The sequence below is a fragment of the Cynara cardunculus genome (assembly GCF_001531365.2).
Source record: "Cynara cardunculus var. scolymus isolate 2C chromosome LG 6, CcrdV1, whole genome shotgun sequence".
NCBI classification, from domain to species: Eukaryota; Viridiplantae; Streptophyta; class Magnoliopsida; order Asterales; family Asteraceae; genus Cynara; species Cynara cardunculus.
The window spans coordinates 16332420-16351578 of NC_037533.1; the positions used below are offsets into that span (position 1 = coordinate 16332420).

General features: G+C 37.0%; 1 protein-coding gene across 4 annotated transcripts; it reads left to right on the top strand.

Moving 5' to 3' along the window:
* The first annotated feature begins 442 nt into the window (after positions 1-442).
* LOC112514393 (fimbrin-1-like) lies at positions 443-16941 on the top strand. Of its 4 annotated transcripts, none has more exons than XM_025120836.1 (15): positions 449-647; positions 845-1073; positions 1187-1357; positions 2473-2702; positions 2801-2972; positions 3058-3096; positions 3930-3998; positions 4112-4228; positions 11596-11807; positions 12671-12826; positions 13776-13975; positions 14282-14433; positions 14527-14623; positions 15500-15591; positions 16551-16941. In XM_025120836.1, the coding sequence occupies exons 2-15, from the start codon at positions 987-989 to the stop codon at positions 16797-16799; spliced, it is 2043 nt and encodes a 680-aa protein (XP_024976604.1). In that variant the 5' UTR covers positions 449-647; positions 845-986; the 3' UTR covers positions 16800-16941. The 4 variants fall into 4 exon arrangements, with proteins under 4 accessions (XP_024976606.1, XP_024976608.1, XP_024976604.1 ...); XM_025120837.1 differs by having other exon boundaries at positions 915-1073; XM_025120838.1 differs by lacking the exon at positions 3058-3096 and having other exon boundaries at positions 443-1073.
* Positions 16942-19159: the final 2218 nt, after the last annotated feature.

A 19159-nucleotide genomic window follows, 5' to 3' on the forward strand; every position in this document is an offset into this window, starting at 1 on the left:
ATTAAAAAATTACACAAAAAAATGAGGAATTTCAAATAGTTAATTTGATACTAATATCGATATATTTTTGTCAAATTTTTATGATATCGTCAAACATATATTTTATTCAAAAATAAAAACAAATAAAATGAAATATTAAAAACACGATGTATCTCACTGCATTGCACGAGTACTCTTCTAGTTACAAATAAAACAGTTCTCATTTAGTTAACCCATCCAATCGAAAAGGGAAACTATTTTGATCAAATTTCCGTACAAGACTCATTATCATATATTTAAAAGCATAAAGAGAAATGACGTGGAGGCAACGACTTGCTGACGTGGATATACACGTGTAAAATTGGTCCGACGTCTATTCACAAACGAGACGCGTGTACAAATCTCTCCCAACAGTTTCTTCAAATCAGCAAAAGCGAACGAAGATGAAAATAGAGGCATTCGAGAGATTTCTTATCTGGTGTCCTCCATGCCTCTCGTTCATGGCCAATTCGTTTTTGAGCCAATGCAATTGCGCCCTTTCCCCTCTTAGATTCGATCTCCCTTCAACCAACATGCATTCTCCTTCCTAATCTATCGACGTTTTTGGACTCACCTTGCTGAAATCAATCCAAATCGGACATCCAAATACGAATTGTCTGATTCTGCAGGTAATGTGTTCGATGGAAGGTCTCAATGACTCAATTAACGACGATAAATCCTTTTGTTGCCTGGTTTTTTATTCCTGATTCTTGAATGCCTATCTGGCGCCATAACGTGACTCATTCGTAAATCTATACGTTGTTAGATCGTGTTATAAGATGATTTACGTTGATTTGGAATGCTGTTTAATGGGTTTGGTTTTTAGATCGTGGCTATTGTAGATTTGATTGGTTTCTTATTGGTGGTGTTTTGGGTGATTGATTTTGTCGGGGAAGGAAGTTGAGAGGGCATTTTGATTTAATTCTTTCCTGGGTTTGCAAAATTTTGTGAACTTTGGGAAGAAGCAGATGTCTAGATCTGCGGAACTTCGTGTTTCTGATCAATGGCTTCAGAGCCAGTTCTCACAAGCTCAACTTCGTAGCCTAAAATCCAAGGTAATTATTAATCTATCCTACTCCTCGAATTGATCTTATGGTTTTGCCCACCACTTGTTCGATCATATGTCAAACAAATAATTCATGTTTTGTTGTGTTTGCTTGGTGTATAGTATATACAATTAAAGAATCAAAATGGTCAAGTTACTGCTGGTGACTTGCCACCCTTGCTTGTGAAGTTGAAGCCCTTCAATGTGATCTTCAAGGAGGAGGAAATTAGGGACATATTGTGTGACCGTGGTACTGATGAGGAAAATAGACTCGATTTCGAAAGCTTCCTTAGGGTAAACACCGGGTGTTCCACTGTTCTCATCTTCATTTAAGTTTCTATTTGTTGGTGCGTTTGGTACACTGGACATGACATGGCATAACATAATAGGGATTATTGTTCACGTTTGATAGTACTTTTATGTTGAACAAACAAGATTAGAGTGGAATGAAGTGGAACAGGGTGGCACAGACTTATATTTTATCAATGTAATCTCAAAATAAAACCTAATTCTCTTTTAAAACATCAATTACGTCTATCTATTGTACATTTTATTCATTTTTTAAAATTTTATCTATTGTATTTTATGTGTTTTAAACTTTCACTCTAGTGTCCTCAAAATATTCTTTTTATACGGTTTCTATATTCGATTAATTTATGTAATTTATTAGATATCAATAATAAAAAGTAATATAGAAAAGGTATATAATAAAAATTGGAAAGTACATAAACTTTTTATTTTGGTGTCATTTTAATCGTATTGATTAAAACCTTCTAATGATATATTTTGTTATCAAAAATATTTATTTTATTATAATTTAACAAATTAATCAAAATATATATCTCATTAGGATTAATTGGTTATTTTGATCTGTTTTGTCCAGTTCTGTCTTTTAGTCCTATCCTATCTGTCTGGATGCCAAATGCACCCTTAAGTTTCTATTTGTTTAGGCCATTTAAGGTTTTCATTTTGTGGGTCTCGTTCACATGACGCATGGAGGTCGAAGATGTGATTATGGATCCCATATACTGATCCAAGTAAAAATGATGATGAGACCCATGAAATGAAGAACTGAGAATGAAGGGAAATGGTATAAGCAAACATATTTTTGGAAAGGTGTCCTAGGCTATGGCTGGACTAATCCCTGCAAATTGTGACCGCAAGAAATCAGCTCCGATAAACTCAGTGGCCAATAATTGTTGTGTACTCCTAGAGTAGAACCCTGGGCACATGGGATACTCCACCACATCCCCCAGGGCCTCAACCGCTACACCACAACCCTTGTGGTTTATAAGCAACATATTGTAGTTTGCTTTATTGATCGATCATCCAACGAGCAACTTGCATGCATCTTTCTTGTTCGAATCAAAGCCTTGATTAACTTTTAATCGATTGCATTACATGGGCAGGCTTACGTGAATTTACAAACACAAGCTGCAAAGAAATTGGGTAATTCAAAGAGCGCAGCTTCTTTTCTTAAAGCATCAACAGTTCACACTGTACATGATTCCGAGAAAGAAGTTTATGTGGCTCATATCAATAGCTATCTTAGAGATGATCCATTTATGAAGCAGTTTCTTCCTATTGATCCATCCAGCAATGCTTTGTTTGAGCTTGTTAAAGATGGAGTTCTTCTATGGTACTTAAGCAGGGTCTGCTGTTTTACTCTACTTCTTCATGACATTAGGAGTCCGACTGATTGTGGTGGTTTTAATATATCATTATGGTCTAATGCAGTAAACTTATCAATGTCGCTGTGCCCAATACAATAGATGATCGAGCTATTAACACCAAACGAGAACTCAACCTTTGGGAAAGAAACGAAAATCATACGCTTTGCCTCAACTCTGCCAAGGCTATAGGTTGCACGGTAGTCAATGTTGGCTGCCAGGATCTAGCCGAAGGAAGAGTAAGTTATCTGGCTGTTTTTCTAGTTACCATATTAGTTGTGATTTAGTTTATATAATCTCACTTTTAGTTCCTCAATTTTGCAGCCTCATTTGGTACTTGGCCTAATTTCTCAAATCATAAAGGTGACTATATCCTATTATATAAAAGGGAAATTCTCGTTTACTGATGATTATTTAACCAATCATGAGAAACACAATGTTAGAATCATGAGTTATCATATTAGAACTCAAGTTGTTAGCCATAGAAGCAGAATTATGCAGATGATCAAGCAAAACACAAACCAGGGGTCTTCATGGAAACAACCGCACTACTCTTTGGGGTAGAGGTCATGTTTGCGTACATCTCACCCCCCATACCCTACTTTTGAGTGGGATTTACCGAGTCGGTTTGGTTTGGTTGGTTGGTTGGGTTTAATGAAGCAAAACACAAATAAAAACACACACACAAGACATAAAAATTTGCATGGTTCACTCAATAGGGCTACATCCACATGAAGGTGGGTGTTCTCTACATGGAGAAAACAAAACATAATGGTGAATGCCGAAGAAGAAATGATTCCCTTAGCCATAAAGAATATGGAGGACTTCTCCTACAAATGATCTTTTACCAGGACTCTCATTCAAATACGCAAATCCTTATTGCAGATGGAATATGGAATTTCCATACATCCATCAAAACTAATGGGAGTCTTTCATTTAGCCATAAACCCAACAAAACCAAACAAGTCCATTATATCCTAACCGGAGGTGGGCTCTAGGAGGGGTAAGATTTATGTTGACTATCTCAAGAGTAGAGCAGTTGATTCGGTGAAGATCCCCGACTTGTGAAAAGTGGATGTAGGCAAATAGGGATGTCCACTCTAAGTTAGGAACAAGACATCTCAGGTTCTTTTATCTTTTCTGTATTTTTCATCTCTATTGTTCATAACTTGTGCTTGTGATGGTGGTGCGTGCAGATACAACTCCTGGCAGATCTCAACCTTAGAAAGACACCTCAGCTTCTTGAATTGGTGGAGGACGATGAGGTAATTCTTAACCCTTCTTTTTCTTTCTTGATGTACGAGGATATTCAGCTTGTGGTTTCTACAAACACCCTACATACGCTTGCATGTGAACGTAATTGTACGTTGTCTTATAGGATGTTGAGGAGCTCATTGCATTATCACCTGAAAAAGTCTTGTTGAAATGGATGAATTTTCATCTTAAGAAAGCAGGCTACACAAAAACTGTGACAAATTTCTCAACGGATTTAAAGGTAAATGCCACCTTTTGTTTGAGATTTTGACATATTCATACAGTTTAACAAGGTCTCATTTTGACACATCTTTACGTTGACTAGTGTTGATCTTTTGATTCTTTTCGTATTGGTAAATAGTGTCCAAGGTTCCATGATAAGATGACACTGTAATTTGTTCATGCAAAAATCTAACTAAAAAGCAATAGCAAGTTCATATGTAGTGAGCATATCTTTAGAGAGTTGATCTTGTAAAAATGGTTGTCTTTTATGTCGTGACAGTCTTCCTGCTTACTAAAATAAATGGGACTCAATGTCGCATCTTAATTTCTTCTAGCCATATAATTATGAGAATATGGACGAGACATAGTAGCTAAGTTTGACTCAGTGTTCAACTTGTGAATGGTTAAAACCAAATGAACCCCGTATATCCACTCGAAAGTAGGGTCCGGGAGAGGTAAACCTTACTTCAACCACTAGGATCGAAAGGTTGTTTCTGTAAAGACCCCCGATGTAACATCACAGGCCAACCGTACTACATATTGTCGACTTTGTCCACACACCTAGACTCACAGTTTCAAAACGTGTCTAATAGAGGAGGTATCAAGTCCCTTATAAGGTAACCTTCATTCCCCTACCCAACCGATGTGGGATCTTACAATCCACCCCTCCCTTGGGAGCCTAGCGTCCTCGCTGGCACAAGAGTCTGATTCCCGGCTTTGATACCTTTTATAACATCTCAGGCCAACTGTACCAGATATTGTCCGCTTTGTCCGCACACCTTAAATGACGATTTTAAAACGCGTTTGATAGAGGAGGTATCAAGTCCCTTATAAGGTAACCTTCGTTCCCCTCCCCAACCGATGTGGCATCTTACACCCAACTTTTGCATGACGCAAAGGTGTGTGCAAGCAGACAATAATATTAGTAATAAAACAAGTAATAGGAAAAATAACAGGCAGAATAACGAGTCAATGGTGTGTACGCTTAAATGGTGTGCAAGCAATAATGTAATTACAACATGTAAAACAAATAGAACTAATGTACGTATGCTGAATTGTCCTAACATATATATCGTGAATGTTCCGAATCCTCCTAAATTGGATGTTTTACCCAAGCCCAAGGTTTTGAAGGTATATGCAAGACGGTCCAAAAAAGGATAAGGTTTATCCAAGAAAGGATAAGGTTTATCCAAGAAAGGGTAAGGTTTAGTTTTACCTTGCTTTGGGAATATGTCTAATAAATAGGGAGAATACCTTTAGCTTGTAGGCATTCGGTTATTTTTCTAAATAATTACTTGTGGCTCATAGCTCCTCACTTTTAGAGTGGGAAGTTTCCCTAGTCATCTCTGTTTTGGTAATTTTCCGTTTTTAATTGCAATCAAACCTTCGTTTCTATCCATCTTCTACTTTTCTGTTCTTCTCATATTTGAATTCGTATCATTGGTCCGACCTGCCATTGATCTGTCGGAATTCACGATGGTCACTCGTTCTGAGTAAAATCGATTCGATGGTCATGAGGAACAGATTCAGAAACTTCAAGCTGATATGACCGAGATCAAATCGGCCATTCAATCTGTGGAATTGGATCAAGTGGAGCAAGCAGAGTTACGAAAATTTATGATGAATTGGGTCAAAAATCAGGACAAACGTTCAGTTGATGGACCGGGAGACCAATCTGGTTTGTTCGAGAAGGAGGATGAATCAGAATTTTTCTCACACCAGAAGATGACTTCTCCTTTTGATAAGGAGGGGGTCGATCGTCATCTGATCGCCTTCCTTGGGCAGCGAAGAAAGTGAAATTACCTGAGTTTTCGGGTTTCGACCCTCAAAGTTGGATCAAAAAAGTGGAACTCTACTTTGAGATCCACGGAATTGTCCCTCAATTACGCATCCGATTGGCACAATTGAGCATGGTGGGGGTTGCTTAACATTGGTTTTCTATTGTCAATGAGCTCTATGTGCCATTATCGTGGGATCGGTTTACCAAAGAGCTTTTACAACGTTTCAGCGGGTTGGAGATTCAGAATCTTTATGAGCAATTAGCAACACTTCAGAAACTCCATTCATGAGTACATCGAAGATTTTGAATATTTATTGTCGTTAATTCCTCTTTTACCAGTCCCAAGCCTTTGGTCCGACTTCATCGTCCTTAATCCCGTCTGGACGCCATGTATTTGGCTAAGGATGTTGAACAAATGTTGTGTCCTTCTTCGATCAGTGTTTCCGAATCTCGTTCTCGTTATCAGAACATGGGAAGTGGTTTGGATCGAAATTTCATTCCGATCTGAAGTCGCCCTTGGGCCGATCTGATGCTAAAGGATATGTTAGTTCTGGGCCTAATGACAAAGGCTCAATTCATCGGCTTAATCCTAGTCGATCAGTACCTAATCCATCGATTTCACGTACACGACCTATTTTGACCACGTTCTCTGATCATATATCAACAGGAAATCGCAACAAAGGGTTTCGATCTCTTTCTCGTATTGAATGGGAGGATCGCCACAAGAAGGGATTATATTTTCGTTGCGGTCAAACCTTTGGTCCAGCTCACAAATGCCCAAAGGGTAAATTGCGAGTTCTATTGTTGGTTGATGATGAAATTGTCGATGATAATGGGGAAATCCGGGCGATGGAGATATTGGAGGATGATTTGGGAGACGAAGTGGAACCACCGACGATGGGGTCGTGTACGGTATTGGAGTATCAGGGCACTTTAGTGACGGCGGAATCGGGAGGTAAAACTTTGAAGATCGAAGGTGTTATTTTGGAAATACCGGTTGTAATTTTGGTGGATAGTGGGGCAACACATAATTTTGTATCCCATAAATTGGTCACGGCATTGGGAATAACGTCATTTTTTCTTGGGCATCAACATTACTCTGGGAGACGGACATATGATTCTTGTGAATGAACATTCAGAATTGCCGGTTTTGATTAGCGGTTGTGAGTTTGTGGTGGATGCTTTGCTTTTTGAAATGGGACAGTTGGATTTAGTCTTGGGTATGGAGTGACTAGAAACATTGGGAGAAGTGGTACACAATTGGAAAACTCAGTCAATGCGATTTTCATTCGGTGGTTAAGCAAGCTTCTCTTCACACTTAGTTGAAGTTGGAGGAACCTCATAAGAGGTTACGGGATGGTGCACATGTTGGGGAGTCAAGTAAACACGACGACACACTATATTAGAAGCATCAATCTAACTTACAATGCCTATTAGAGCAGGTTGCGGTTGTTTTTCGGGACCCTACGGGTCTTCCTCCTATTCGCTCATATGATCATGGAATTTCATTAGTGTCTCCTACGTCTTTCCGATTTGTGTTTGTCCATATCGGATTATCGGTACCCGCATAGTCAGAAGGCAGAGATTGAAAGACACGTTAAAGAACTTTTGACGTTAGGGATGATCCGTCCTAGTAAAAGTGTGTTCTCGAGCCCGGTAATTTTAGTTCGAAAAAAAAAAAGACGATTCGTGGAGAATGTGTGTTGATTACCGTGCTCTCAACAAAGCCACAATTCCCGACAAATTTCCGATTCCGGTGGTCGATGAGCTTATTGATGAATTATCTGGATCCCATTTCTTTACGAAGTTGGACTTAAAATCTTGTTATAATCAAATCCGTATGAAACCCCGACAGCATCGAGAAGACAGCGTTTCGCACTCACGATGGCTATTACGAGTATATGAATGACATCTTTCGACCTTACTTATGAAAGTTTGTTGTGGTTTTCTTTGACGATATCTTAATTTACAACTCTTCTTGGTCTCAACACTTGCAAAGATGTGAGCACGACTCTTCACATTTTGGTCTCAAATCAATTTGTGGTCAATCGAAAAAAATGCTCGTTTGGACAAACGTCGATCGATTATTTGGGACATCTCATCAACGCCCAAGTTGTGGCAATGGATCCAAAGAAGATATCAGCTGTTTTGGAATGGCCAGTCCTAAAACAGATTAAATGATTATGTGGATTTTTTTGTCTAATGGGTTACTACCATAAATTTATTCGTCATTACGGTAGTATCGCCAAACTACTGACTGATTTAACAAAGAAAGACTCGTTCTGATGGAGTCTGGAAGCCCAATCAGCCTACGATGAATTGAAACAAGCTATGGTCACGGCACCGGTCTTGGCATTGCCGGATTTTTCATTTCCTTTCATAATCGAATGTGACGCTTCGGGACGTGGCATAGGAGCGGTGTTGATACAACAACAAAGGCCCATTGCTTATTTAGTAAGGCGTTGAGTGAGCAAAACTTAGCGAAATCCGCTTATGAAAGGGAAAATTATGGCATTAGTGTTAGCCGTTCAACATTGGCGATCATATCTTTTGGGAACGAAATTCTGTGTGTATACGGATCAAAAAATTCTTCAATTTTTGCTACAGCAGCGTATTACGAACCCAGGACAGCAGAATTGGGTAGCAAAGTTACTGGGATATCAATTTGATATCTTATATAAGTCGGGCCGAGAAAACAGGCCGCCGACGCTTTACCGCGACGTGCGGATGATGGTAAGGTTTCGTCATTAACGTCAGGACCGATTTGGGTTCAAGGGACTCAATTAATGGAGGAAGCAAGTAATGATCCAGGATTACAAAAAATCATTCGGGATTTAACGAATGATCCGAATTCCCATTCCGGGTATACGGTGAGACACAATGTGTTGTACTACAAGGGTAGGTTGGTGATTCCTCATTCTTTCACACTAATTCCGTCTCTCTTAGAGGAATTCCATTACTCTCTTACGGGAGGGCATTCGGGTTACTATCGTACCTATTGACTTTTGGCTACAAACTTATATTGACCCGGAATGATAGCCAGGGTGCAAGAATTCGTGAAGGCTTTTGATGTTTGTCAACGATCTAAGGCTACTTCAACGTCTCCAAGTGGGTTACTTCAGCCTCTTGATATTCCTAATGTGATTTGGGAACATTTATCTATGGACTTTATTGTGGGTTTACCCAAGTCTAAAGGGTATGATGCTCTTTTGGTAGTGGTAGATCTGGTGTCTAAATACAGCCATTTTATTCTAATCAAACATCCTTATACCGCTAAATCTATTGCAAAAGTTTTTGTCCGGGAAGTGGTTAGACATCATGGAATTCCTAAATCAATTGTTAGCGATTGTGATTCGTTGTTTGAATTTTGTTGTGCAAGTAGAGCTCCTAGCGAACCAGGGCGAGCAGCAAAGGCCTTGGTGATTCTCCAATTTTGAAATATGAAGATAGAAAACCATAATTATTCCATTTTGAGTTGTGGGTCATAGGGCGGGCAGCTTTATCTGATCAAGGGCACCTGAGAATCGTATCATCAGAAAGACATTGACTGGACTTGAGAGCATTCTCATTGCTTGAACATGAATAAGTCCTTTTGGTATTCTACGTGCACTCTTGCGTGAACCAAGACGTCCATTCTTACGTGGGGAACCTCTCGCTGGTTTTTGGAATTCGACATCAGGAAGTGTTTTCACACCCCAAGCTTTAGAGAAAAAAAGAGTTATGCATCTCTCCGGGGCTGGGGGAACAAATAGGCGCATTTCTCGCAGATTTCATGAAATAATAGGTCTAATTCAGGCGGAGCGCTTTCCACGTCCGAAACAGTTTAAGTCATTTTTGGCAAGAACTCTTTCGTTTGCAAGGAACAACGTTAAACATGAGCTTCGCTTATCATCCGGAATCGGATGGTCAAACAAAGGTGATAAACCGTTGTTTAGATACGTATTTGCGGTGCTTTGACATTGATCAGCCTCATTCGTGGGCATTGTGGGTTTCATGGGCAGAGTTTTGGTATAACTACGTTTCACAGTTCTACGGGTCGGTCACCATTCGAATTACCTTCATCGTCACGTATCCATCCCTTATTTCATTTATTTACTTAAAAAAGCTGTAATGTCACCTACGGTGACAACTTTTACCACCAAAGTTGGAATTCGATGGCAAGGATGTTTTGTTGCCGTAGGAGATTTGTGCGAGACGTACAGTGGAACAATACGGAAAATCAGTGGATCAATTGTTAACTTGTTGGCAAGGGCAGGTCCGAGAAGAAGCCACGTGGGAGGATGCTAGCATAATCAAGGGCCAATTTCCGGATCTAAGTCTTGAGGACAAAACTTTATTGGAAGGAGAGAGTAATGTTGTGAATCCTCCTAAATTGGATGTTTTATCCAAGCCCAAAGTTTTGAAGGTATATGCAAGACGGTCCAAGAAGGGATAAGGTTTAGTTTTATCTTGCTTTGGGAATATGTCTAATAAATAGGGGGAATACCTTTAGCTTGTAGGCATTCTGTTATTTTTCTAAATAGTTACTTGTGGCTCATAGCTCCTCGCTTTGAGAGAGGGAAGTTTCCCTGGTTCGGTGATCATCTATGTTTTGGTAATTTTCCGTTTTTAATTGCAATCAAACCTTCTTTTTTATCCATCTCCTACTTTCTTGTTCTTCTCATGTTTGAATTCGTACTAGTGAATGGTTCATTTCATCATATCCAAGTAGAGCATCCAGAGCTTGACCTTGTTGTTCGGTTTTCGACTCATTTAACCCCTATATCGACTAACAAAATGAAATTATTATATGGTCAAGGAAGAAGAAGTTTTCTAGACACTCATTGTATTACTATATAGAGGACTCAGTAATTTGAAGGCATGGATATGGTAAGTGACACCATGGATTTATGAAAATAGGCCTAACTTCTATTAAAAATGTGTAATTGTCGACAAGTTTATTTTTAGAACTTGGAGTTTGGCAATTAATGCCCAAGTGGAAAATGGCTTTTGTGGCCTGATGGAACTCCATGTTCCTTAAAGTCGGAAGTTGCTTTCTACCACTCGTTTTAAACTAAGTTTTACCATAACAAATTTGCCATGCATAATATTATGAAAACTAGATACAAAATTTTGATCTTGTTCCTTGGTTATGATATATTAGATAGATATGATCTGATATTTGACGATATGAGAAGTCCTTGTACATGTCTGTTAATGAGCCTGTGTAAGAGTTTGTTTTTTAGCTGCTTAATGAGATTAATTAGACTCGCAACTTATTTAGTCAGATATACATGACCAGTTATACATCACGGTTTGATAGTGGCTTAATGATATAGAAAGTAGCTTATTCAGCAAACTTCTAGGGAGGAGCTTCATGCATAAACCCAAGTTTTTTCCAACCCTGTCCTTCCGGTTAAAAAGCACACTCCTTCCATCTACTAAAAAACCTTCCCAATATGTACAAACATATTAATCCACACAGGTTTTGATGGAAAACCAACCAAAAAGCCCCCGACTCTAGCTTTTTTTGTTCTTTACATTTTTCACAAAAAAAAAATGCACTACACTTGTAGAGATTCAAATTTGAGGTCTTTCTCTAACAATATCATTTACTATATTTGTAGGATGGAGAAGCTTATGCTTACCTGCTTAATGTTCTTGCACCAGAACACTGCAACCCGGCCACATTGGATACGAATGATCCTATTGAACGAGCCAGATTGGTACTTGAGCATGCTGAGAGAATGAAAGCCAAAAGATACTTGACTCCAAAGGATATAGTTGATGGATCAACAAATTTAAATCTTGCATTTGTTGCACAGCTATTCCACCACAGGTTGGAGAGGGCTGTTTATTTTCATATATTAGGCCTTTCAATTATAAATAATTGCTTTCCTTGATTTGAGATTTTTCTATCTTGCTATTTCAAGAGTATGCCCTTAGAGGAAGAGGTAACGTTAATTCTTTTATGACTAGAATATCGTGGGTTTGAGTCACAGAAATTACCCACTTGTAAAGGGGAAATTTACATAAATAACCAAAGGTGATAGGTGGTTTCACTTTTTTTAGCCATTTTCTAACCCAAAAATTCACCCTTTAGCCAATCCTTATGTAGAAGGCTCACACATATGTTAAGGATCGGTTTTCGGCAAAAAAAAAAATAAGAATCCTTGCGCAGAAAGTCAGATCCTTAAGCAGAGTCCTTATGCAGAATCCACTTTCTACGTAAGGGTTTTTTCGCTGAAAACTAATCCTTATTCATATGAGTAACTCTTCTGCGTAAGGATTGGCTAAAAAGTTAATCCGCCAGAAAATGGCTAAAAAGTGAAACCCTATTTGCTGATTGGCCATTTTCTATCAATTTCTTCCCTTTGTAAGGGTGGATGGAAAATATTGAGAGTACAAAGACTTCCCTCCTAAACCCCGGCAAAAAGCAAATAAAGGCTAGGCCTTAGGGATCCTCCCCATAGGTCGCTATTTCTTCTTGATTGTCATCTTCAGGCCCCATGGGATTATCTAGGTTTGGATAAGATGACCCAGAAACCCACGGCTACCCGGAAAGGAAAAGCCGAGGAGCCTTGGTGCACCAGGGTCACCCTTTCTTTTCTTTTCTAGTGTTGGTCTATTTGTTAAAACCCCAAGAATATGCATTGTATTTAACATTTTTATCTCCACCTTATGAAGATAATGTATGTGTAGGAATGGTCTATCTAATGATAACAACAAGGTCTCTTATGCTGAGATGATGAAAGATGACGAACAAGTGTCTAGGGAAGAGAGATGCTTCAGGCTCTGGATCAACAGTCTTGGAATTTCTTCGTACGTTAACAACGTATTCGAGGATCTCAGAAATGGGTAAGTATTTTATATACACACACTAGTTATTTACCTTTTGTATGTTTCATTGTGCCTACTCGTTACTTTTTCTTATTTTTTCATCCTATGTTCACCATGTCTTAGTCTTTGTTTTTGCCATATGTTTCCTCACGGTATACATAGTTATTATAACAACTAAACCAATAACTGAAGTTATGAAAAGACCATGATTTAATCCTGGAGCATGATTTATTATATCTTTCTTTAAATATACACATATGAATATAGACAAAAATATCAGTAATATATAGAGAAAGAGATATTGACTTAACATATTCAACTTTCAATATGGTGCAACTATTCAAGGATTTCAATCTTGTTAGCATGTAAGTGACACTTGATTATCGGAAATGTTATTTAAGTTAAGAAATATTCTATAAATTAGAAAGAACCTAAAAGTATATGGAAGTCGGTTACGAACAATGAAATATCAAGGAAGGACAAACCAACGGTTAGGGTTTGACTTTCTACATACGGGTAGGGGGCTAGATGAGTACAAATTGCCCCAGAGTGTCGAGTTGCTAGAGTGGTGAACCTTGGCTCTGATATAGACTTTCTTATGTTATGGCGAAGACTGAATTTAGCTTCCAACCCTAGTCAGCAAGCTTCAAAAGTCCTTTCTCCTTTCTTTTTCGAAACTCTAATAGAAAACTCTCCCCACGGGACCATGTTAGAATATGTGGAACCTCATTAGATTACTCTCCAAAAAAGCCCTTGAGGATAGAGGGGAGGTTTCAACATATAGTAAGAAAAAATGGTCCAAGTGTAGCCGATGTAGGACTCTTAAAACTTTTAGCATCAATAAGTTTGACTCGGAAATCAAACTTCATCTCACTTTGTGGAACCGCAGGAGTAATTTAGAACATTGTGCTCCATTTTTGTTGTAGATCAAAATCCAAAAACATTTGATTGTCTTTTGTTCATGCAGCTGGATTCTTTTGGAAGTTCTAGATAAGATTTCTCCTGGATCAGTTAATTGGAGGCACACAACTAAACCTCCTATCAAGATGCCATTTAGAAAAGTTGAGAATTGTAATCAAGCTGTTAGGATAGGGAAGATGTTAAGATTCTCCCTCGTGAATGTAGCGGGAAATGATATCGTACAAGGGAACAAAAAGCTCATACTTGGTAACCTAATGATCTTGGACTTGTTTTATTGGATGAAGGATCGTGTGAGAATAGGAGTTAAGGTGAGAAGCGTAAGAAGGGATCTGGACCCTTGATCACTTTTAATCTCACCGCCACTTCTCACAAGAATTGATCCGGTGCATCTCGGTGCATCTCATTACTGTTGATCTTCAATTAGGATTGATCCAAGGTTGGAGATCCCTTCTTACCCTTCTCACCATTCTCACCATAACTTTCATTCTCACCGGAACTCACCCGTTTCATTGAACAAAAGATGGTTGCTGAACATATTTTCTTGCATTTCAGCTTTCCTATGGCAGTTGATGAGGTATAATATGCTTCAACTTTTGAAGCACTTGAGGTCTCGCTCCCAAGAGATAACAGATGGTTATATTTTGAAGTGGGCGAATAGAAAAGTAAAAAGCACGGGCAAAACTTCTGAAATGGAGAGTTTTAAGGTCGGATATGAAGAAAAGGACAATCTAGTCGACAGTTTATTTCTCATGTTAATTTGTCACTTTTTGGTTGTCTTTTTGTTAATGCCTATGCAGGATAAAAGCCTTTCAAATGGGATATTCTTCCTTGAGCTTCTCACTGCAGTGGAACCCAGAGTCGTCAATTGGAACCTTGTAACCAGGGGTCAAACTGGTATGGTTTGTTTGCCTCGGTTCAATATGTTAGTCGTTCAGCTGACGACAAATTGAATGAAAATGCAATGTACTATGGTCGATCTGATTCTTATTTTGTAACGTATTTTCAAAGCCTTAATTGTGATACCTCAGATGTGACATCTTAAAAATTTAGGTACCTGATTTATGTTTGAGATTGCATGAAAATGCACCCTACTTTGGTCTAAATGTTTGATGATATCACATCTGAGGTACCAAAATGAAGGCTTTAGAAATACGTTGCATTTACATGCAATTTGCCCTTCAGGTAATCTAGGAACATTTAGATAATGCTTTTCCTTGAATACCCTTGATCGATCTCTCTCTCTCTCTCTATAGAGAAAGTTTAAAGGTTACATAATTAGAGTTTGGTTCATACGAGAACAATAACCAAATAAGAGAATAAGAAAATGGTCGAATCACATGTAATTTTACACTAAAATCAAGTGTAATATCACATGTGATTCATGCGAATTTGACCGCGACCTGAGAGGTTGCAGGCAGGCCATGTCATCCGCACACCCTTTGCATTGACCGTTAGTGTAAAATCACATAATTTGGCCTTTTCATGTTCTCTTATTTGGTTATTGTTTGCGTTTGAACCTCCCTCTACATAATTAGTGTAAATAATGGCTCTATGTACATATCACATATTGACCGTAAAAGTCACATCCATTGGCCACTTTGCTAAAACCTTAAAAGGACCAACATTTTCAAACGGGTCTAAAAATCTTTCAAGGTTCAAAGCCTTTTTGTTTATAAGTTGAGCAAGATCTTGTGATGGTTTAGTCAAGTTTGGGGTCCTTAACAATGTCTTCACGATATTGAAAATAGTTATTGTTGGTTGTGGTGATAGACGAGGAGAAGAAGTTGAATGCAACTTACATCATAAGTGTTGCACGAAAGCTTGGATGTTGCATCTTCTTGTTGCCCGAAGACATCATGGAGGTAAATTGCGGTTTTTGCGTGCATTCTTTATTGTTCAGAATGATCTTTTATTTCTCACGGAAGGGGATATATTCGTCTAGTGTAAAGAAAAACAAATACTCCTTTTGGTCTTACGAAAATTGCAACAATGATGCCTATGGAAATGACAAGGCTTCTATTTGGCAAAATTATAACTTAAATTTACTTAAAAACCAAACGAACCCAATATAGCCTTCACTATATAGCTCAATTGGCAAAAGGGCGTGGCGACTTTGCTCATCCCCCCCCCCCCCATCTACGGGCCCTGGGCTAGCCTTAACCGTTGAGTGAGTCAAAAAATGACCCCTCACATTGGTGTCCTTAGAGGTGGGTTCCGTGTGGGGCTGGTTGGGGTTGTCGGTAATCAACTTTTTGCCAAAACAAACCTAACATACCCCACACAGAGGTAGAGTATGAGAATAGGATGTATGCAAAACCTTGCCTCTGGCTCAAGAGATAGAGAGGTTGTTTTTCTGAAAACCCCTAGGCTATAAAACAAAAACTAAAAGAAAACATGAGAGAGAAGTAGCAGATGAGTGTATGCAAACAAACATGCGTAGTGAGAGGGACAAAAGATAAAACAAAGTCGTTAAAATTTATTGTTTACGTAAATGCGGCGTCCTTCTTTAAGGGGGTTTCTATCTTGTAAACCATAAACAAAATGTTTTCTTTGGGAAGGGTGTCCCCGGCCATGCATGGACTAATTCTGGCAAATTGTGACTGCAAAAATTCAACCTTGATAAACTAAGTGGCCACAATTTTTGTGCACGCCTGGAATCGAACCCTATTGTGTACACCACATCCCCCAGGACCTCAACCACGACGTCAAATTGTGACCATTTCTCTTTGATATACGTTGTTGGAATCTCTATTTGTTCCTTATGCCTCTTTTGGAGAGTAATCTCACACGGTTCTACATATTTTGACGATACTTTTGACAGGTGAACCAAAAGATGATGCTTATGTTGACAGCCAGTATTATGTACTTTTACCTTCAACAATTTGACGACGAAGCCGAATCGGCTGCATCATCCGTTGCAGTGACACCGGATGCATCCCCGGCCCCTTCTGTTAATGGCGACGATGAGAATTATATGGGTACGGAATTCTTCAACATGTCCATGGATGATGCAGCCTCTGATACTACCACTTGTTCTTCAGTGACTCTTGAAGACACTACTTCGCTATAAATCTTGATGGTTTTCTTGCAAAAGGTTTTATATACATACATATATACATACATGAAAGAGGAAAATAAATAGCCTCAATTGGTAGATTTGCTGAAGATTAGTCAAATATGGGAATCGTAAAATGGTGAAGTCAATTCTTTGTTCTTTGGGTTGGGGTGGGGTGGGGGGTTCTTTATTCTTTGTATGGTAAACAGATGTTTTGATTTTAAATTTTATGTTCAAGTTGCATGTTTTAAGATATGAGGTGATGGTATATACTAGAGGGATACCTTCAATTCGAATTGGCAAAAAGCAATGTGTCCTTGCATGATCTGGATTCTAAATATTCATGATATGGATCTGAATGAGCAGGGCGGAACCTCATGGGGGCCTTTGGGGGTCATGGTCTCCCCGTTTTTTAGACTTAAATACTATAATTAAGCTTAAATACTCAGTTGGTATTCATTTACAACCTCCATTCTGAAGGTTCCTGTTTCAAAACCCCTCCTAAGCATTTTTTTTATGCATTTTATATAGATTATTAATATTTAATTATATGTATTAGTTTTTACATAATATATTAATTATATGTAAATATAAGTTTTTCAAGTAAATTACATCGGTATTACTAATTCTCAATTAATACTTTGAATGTTTAAGTTTTTAGAGTAAATAATATAATATATTAATTATATGTAAATAATGTTTAAGTTGGAATTACTATTTTTCTGTTAATACTTTGAATGTTTCAAGTTTTAATATTACATTAATCAGTCTTTTTCTAAAATTTAATGGTCTAAAAACGAATTATTTGGATTTACAAATTTTTATAATATTATGGCATCTTCAACATATTCTTCAAAAAAAATTCCAAAATAGATAATTAAAACTCTATTAAAACCAGGGCTCGAGCTCCCCGCCCCAGCCAATCTTTCGTTGGCAGGAAAGTCGTTTCGATCCAATCCATTCTTGGGGTCAAATAAAGACAAAAAATGGATATCTCAGTGACCTATAAACCATTCATATCAAAGATTAGTGTGAATGTGATAAAAAAATGATTCTCTCTTATTGTAATCATTTTTTGTTTACACTCTCTAATGTTTTCTCCATTTTGGAGAATTTTTGAGAGCTTGTTGGAGAAAAAATATGCCTAAAATCTCTATTTTCTCAATTTTGAAAAATCTATTGAAGATGCTCTTATATTTCGGCCCCCGGACTACGACGGTTGTGTTCCGCACCTGTGAATGAGTCAAATTTTCTATTTTTTAAAGGTCTTGTTATACCTAAAACTTTTGATTACACTGTCAAATAAGATAATAAAGATACATATATACAAAGTATAGATGCAATGATGATCATGAAACGCATTACTTTTTTCTTCTATTAGAAATTAAATAGGCTTTGAGTTAGGCTATATAATTTATATATTATATTATAAAATATTTGACAAAAACTCTTAAAAACAAACTTTTATACATAAAGTACTGTTTATTGATGCATATTACTTAAAATTCAAGATTACGGGTAAATTGTGCGTAAGTACAACTTATTAAGTTCCATGTTTGAATTTGTGTAACTAATTGTAGATAAATATGATCAAATACAAGATAAAATTCTTATTTTAAATATAAAATTTAAAATATAATTAGTATAATTATTGAGTTCTAATAGAATATTTAATTATTATTTTTATAAAAAATATATTATTAGACCAAAAATAAATTAGTTCGTCATGAAACCTAAATTAAATTATAATAAAAAATTGAACCAAATAAATCACACAAAAATGAGAACTTCTATATATTTTTTAATTTTTATGATATCTTTAAATTTATATTTTAGTAAGAAAAACATTATTGTTTGCTCAAAACCATATAAATTCGTATTATAACATCGACAGAGCCTAACAAAAAATAAAATAAAACATTGAAATCAAAATATATCTTTATTACAAGAAAAAATTTATATAGTTTTTTTTACTTATGATATTAAAATTATTATTTAAATAATTTTATTATATTAGATGTTATGGAATTTTGTGTTTTGTTGAGTTTTAGAACGTACCTAACAATTATTTTATAATTTTCTCAAACAAACGACAAAAAAATAATATTTTTATAAAATTTATATTCAATTCTAACATATTTTCTATTGTAAAGACTTTAATAATTTTTTTATTTTAAACATTAAAAAATAGTTTTATATTTAAATTTATATATATATATATATATATATATATATAACTAATTTTATAGAGCCCTACTAATAATTAAATTAAAAAACATATTAAAACGGAACGATATAAACATATGGTAAACCAAAGAGGGAATACAAGGAGCGAGAGTGTTATTAGATAAGAACTTACCAGGTTATAAACATTT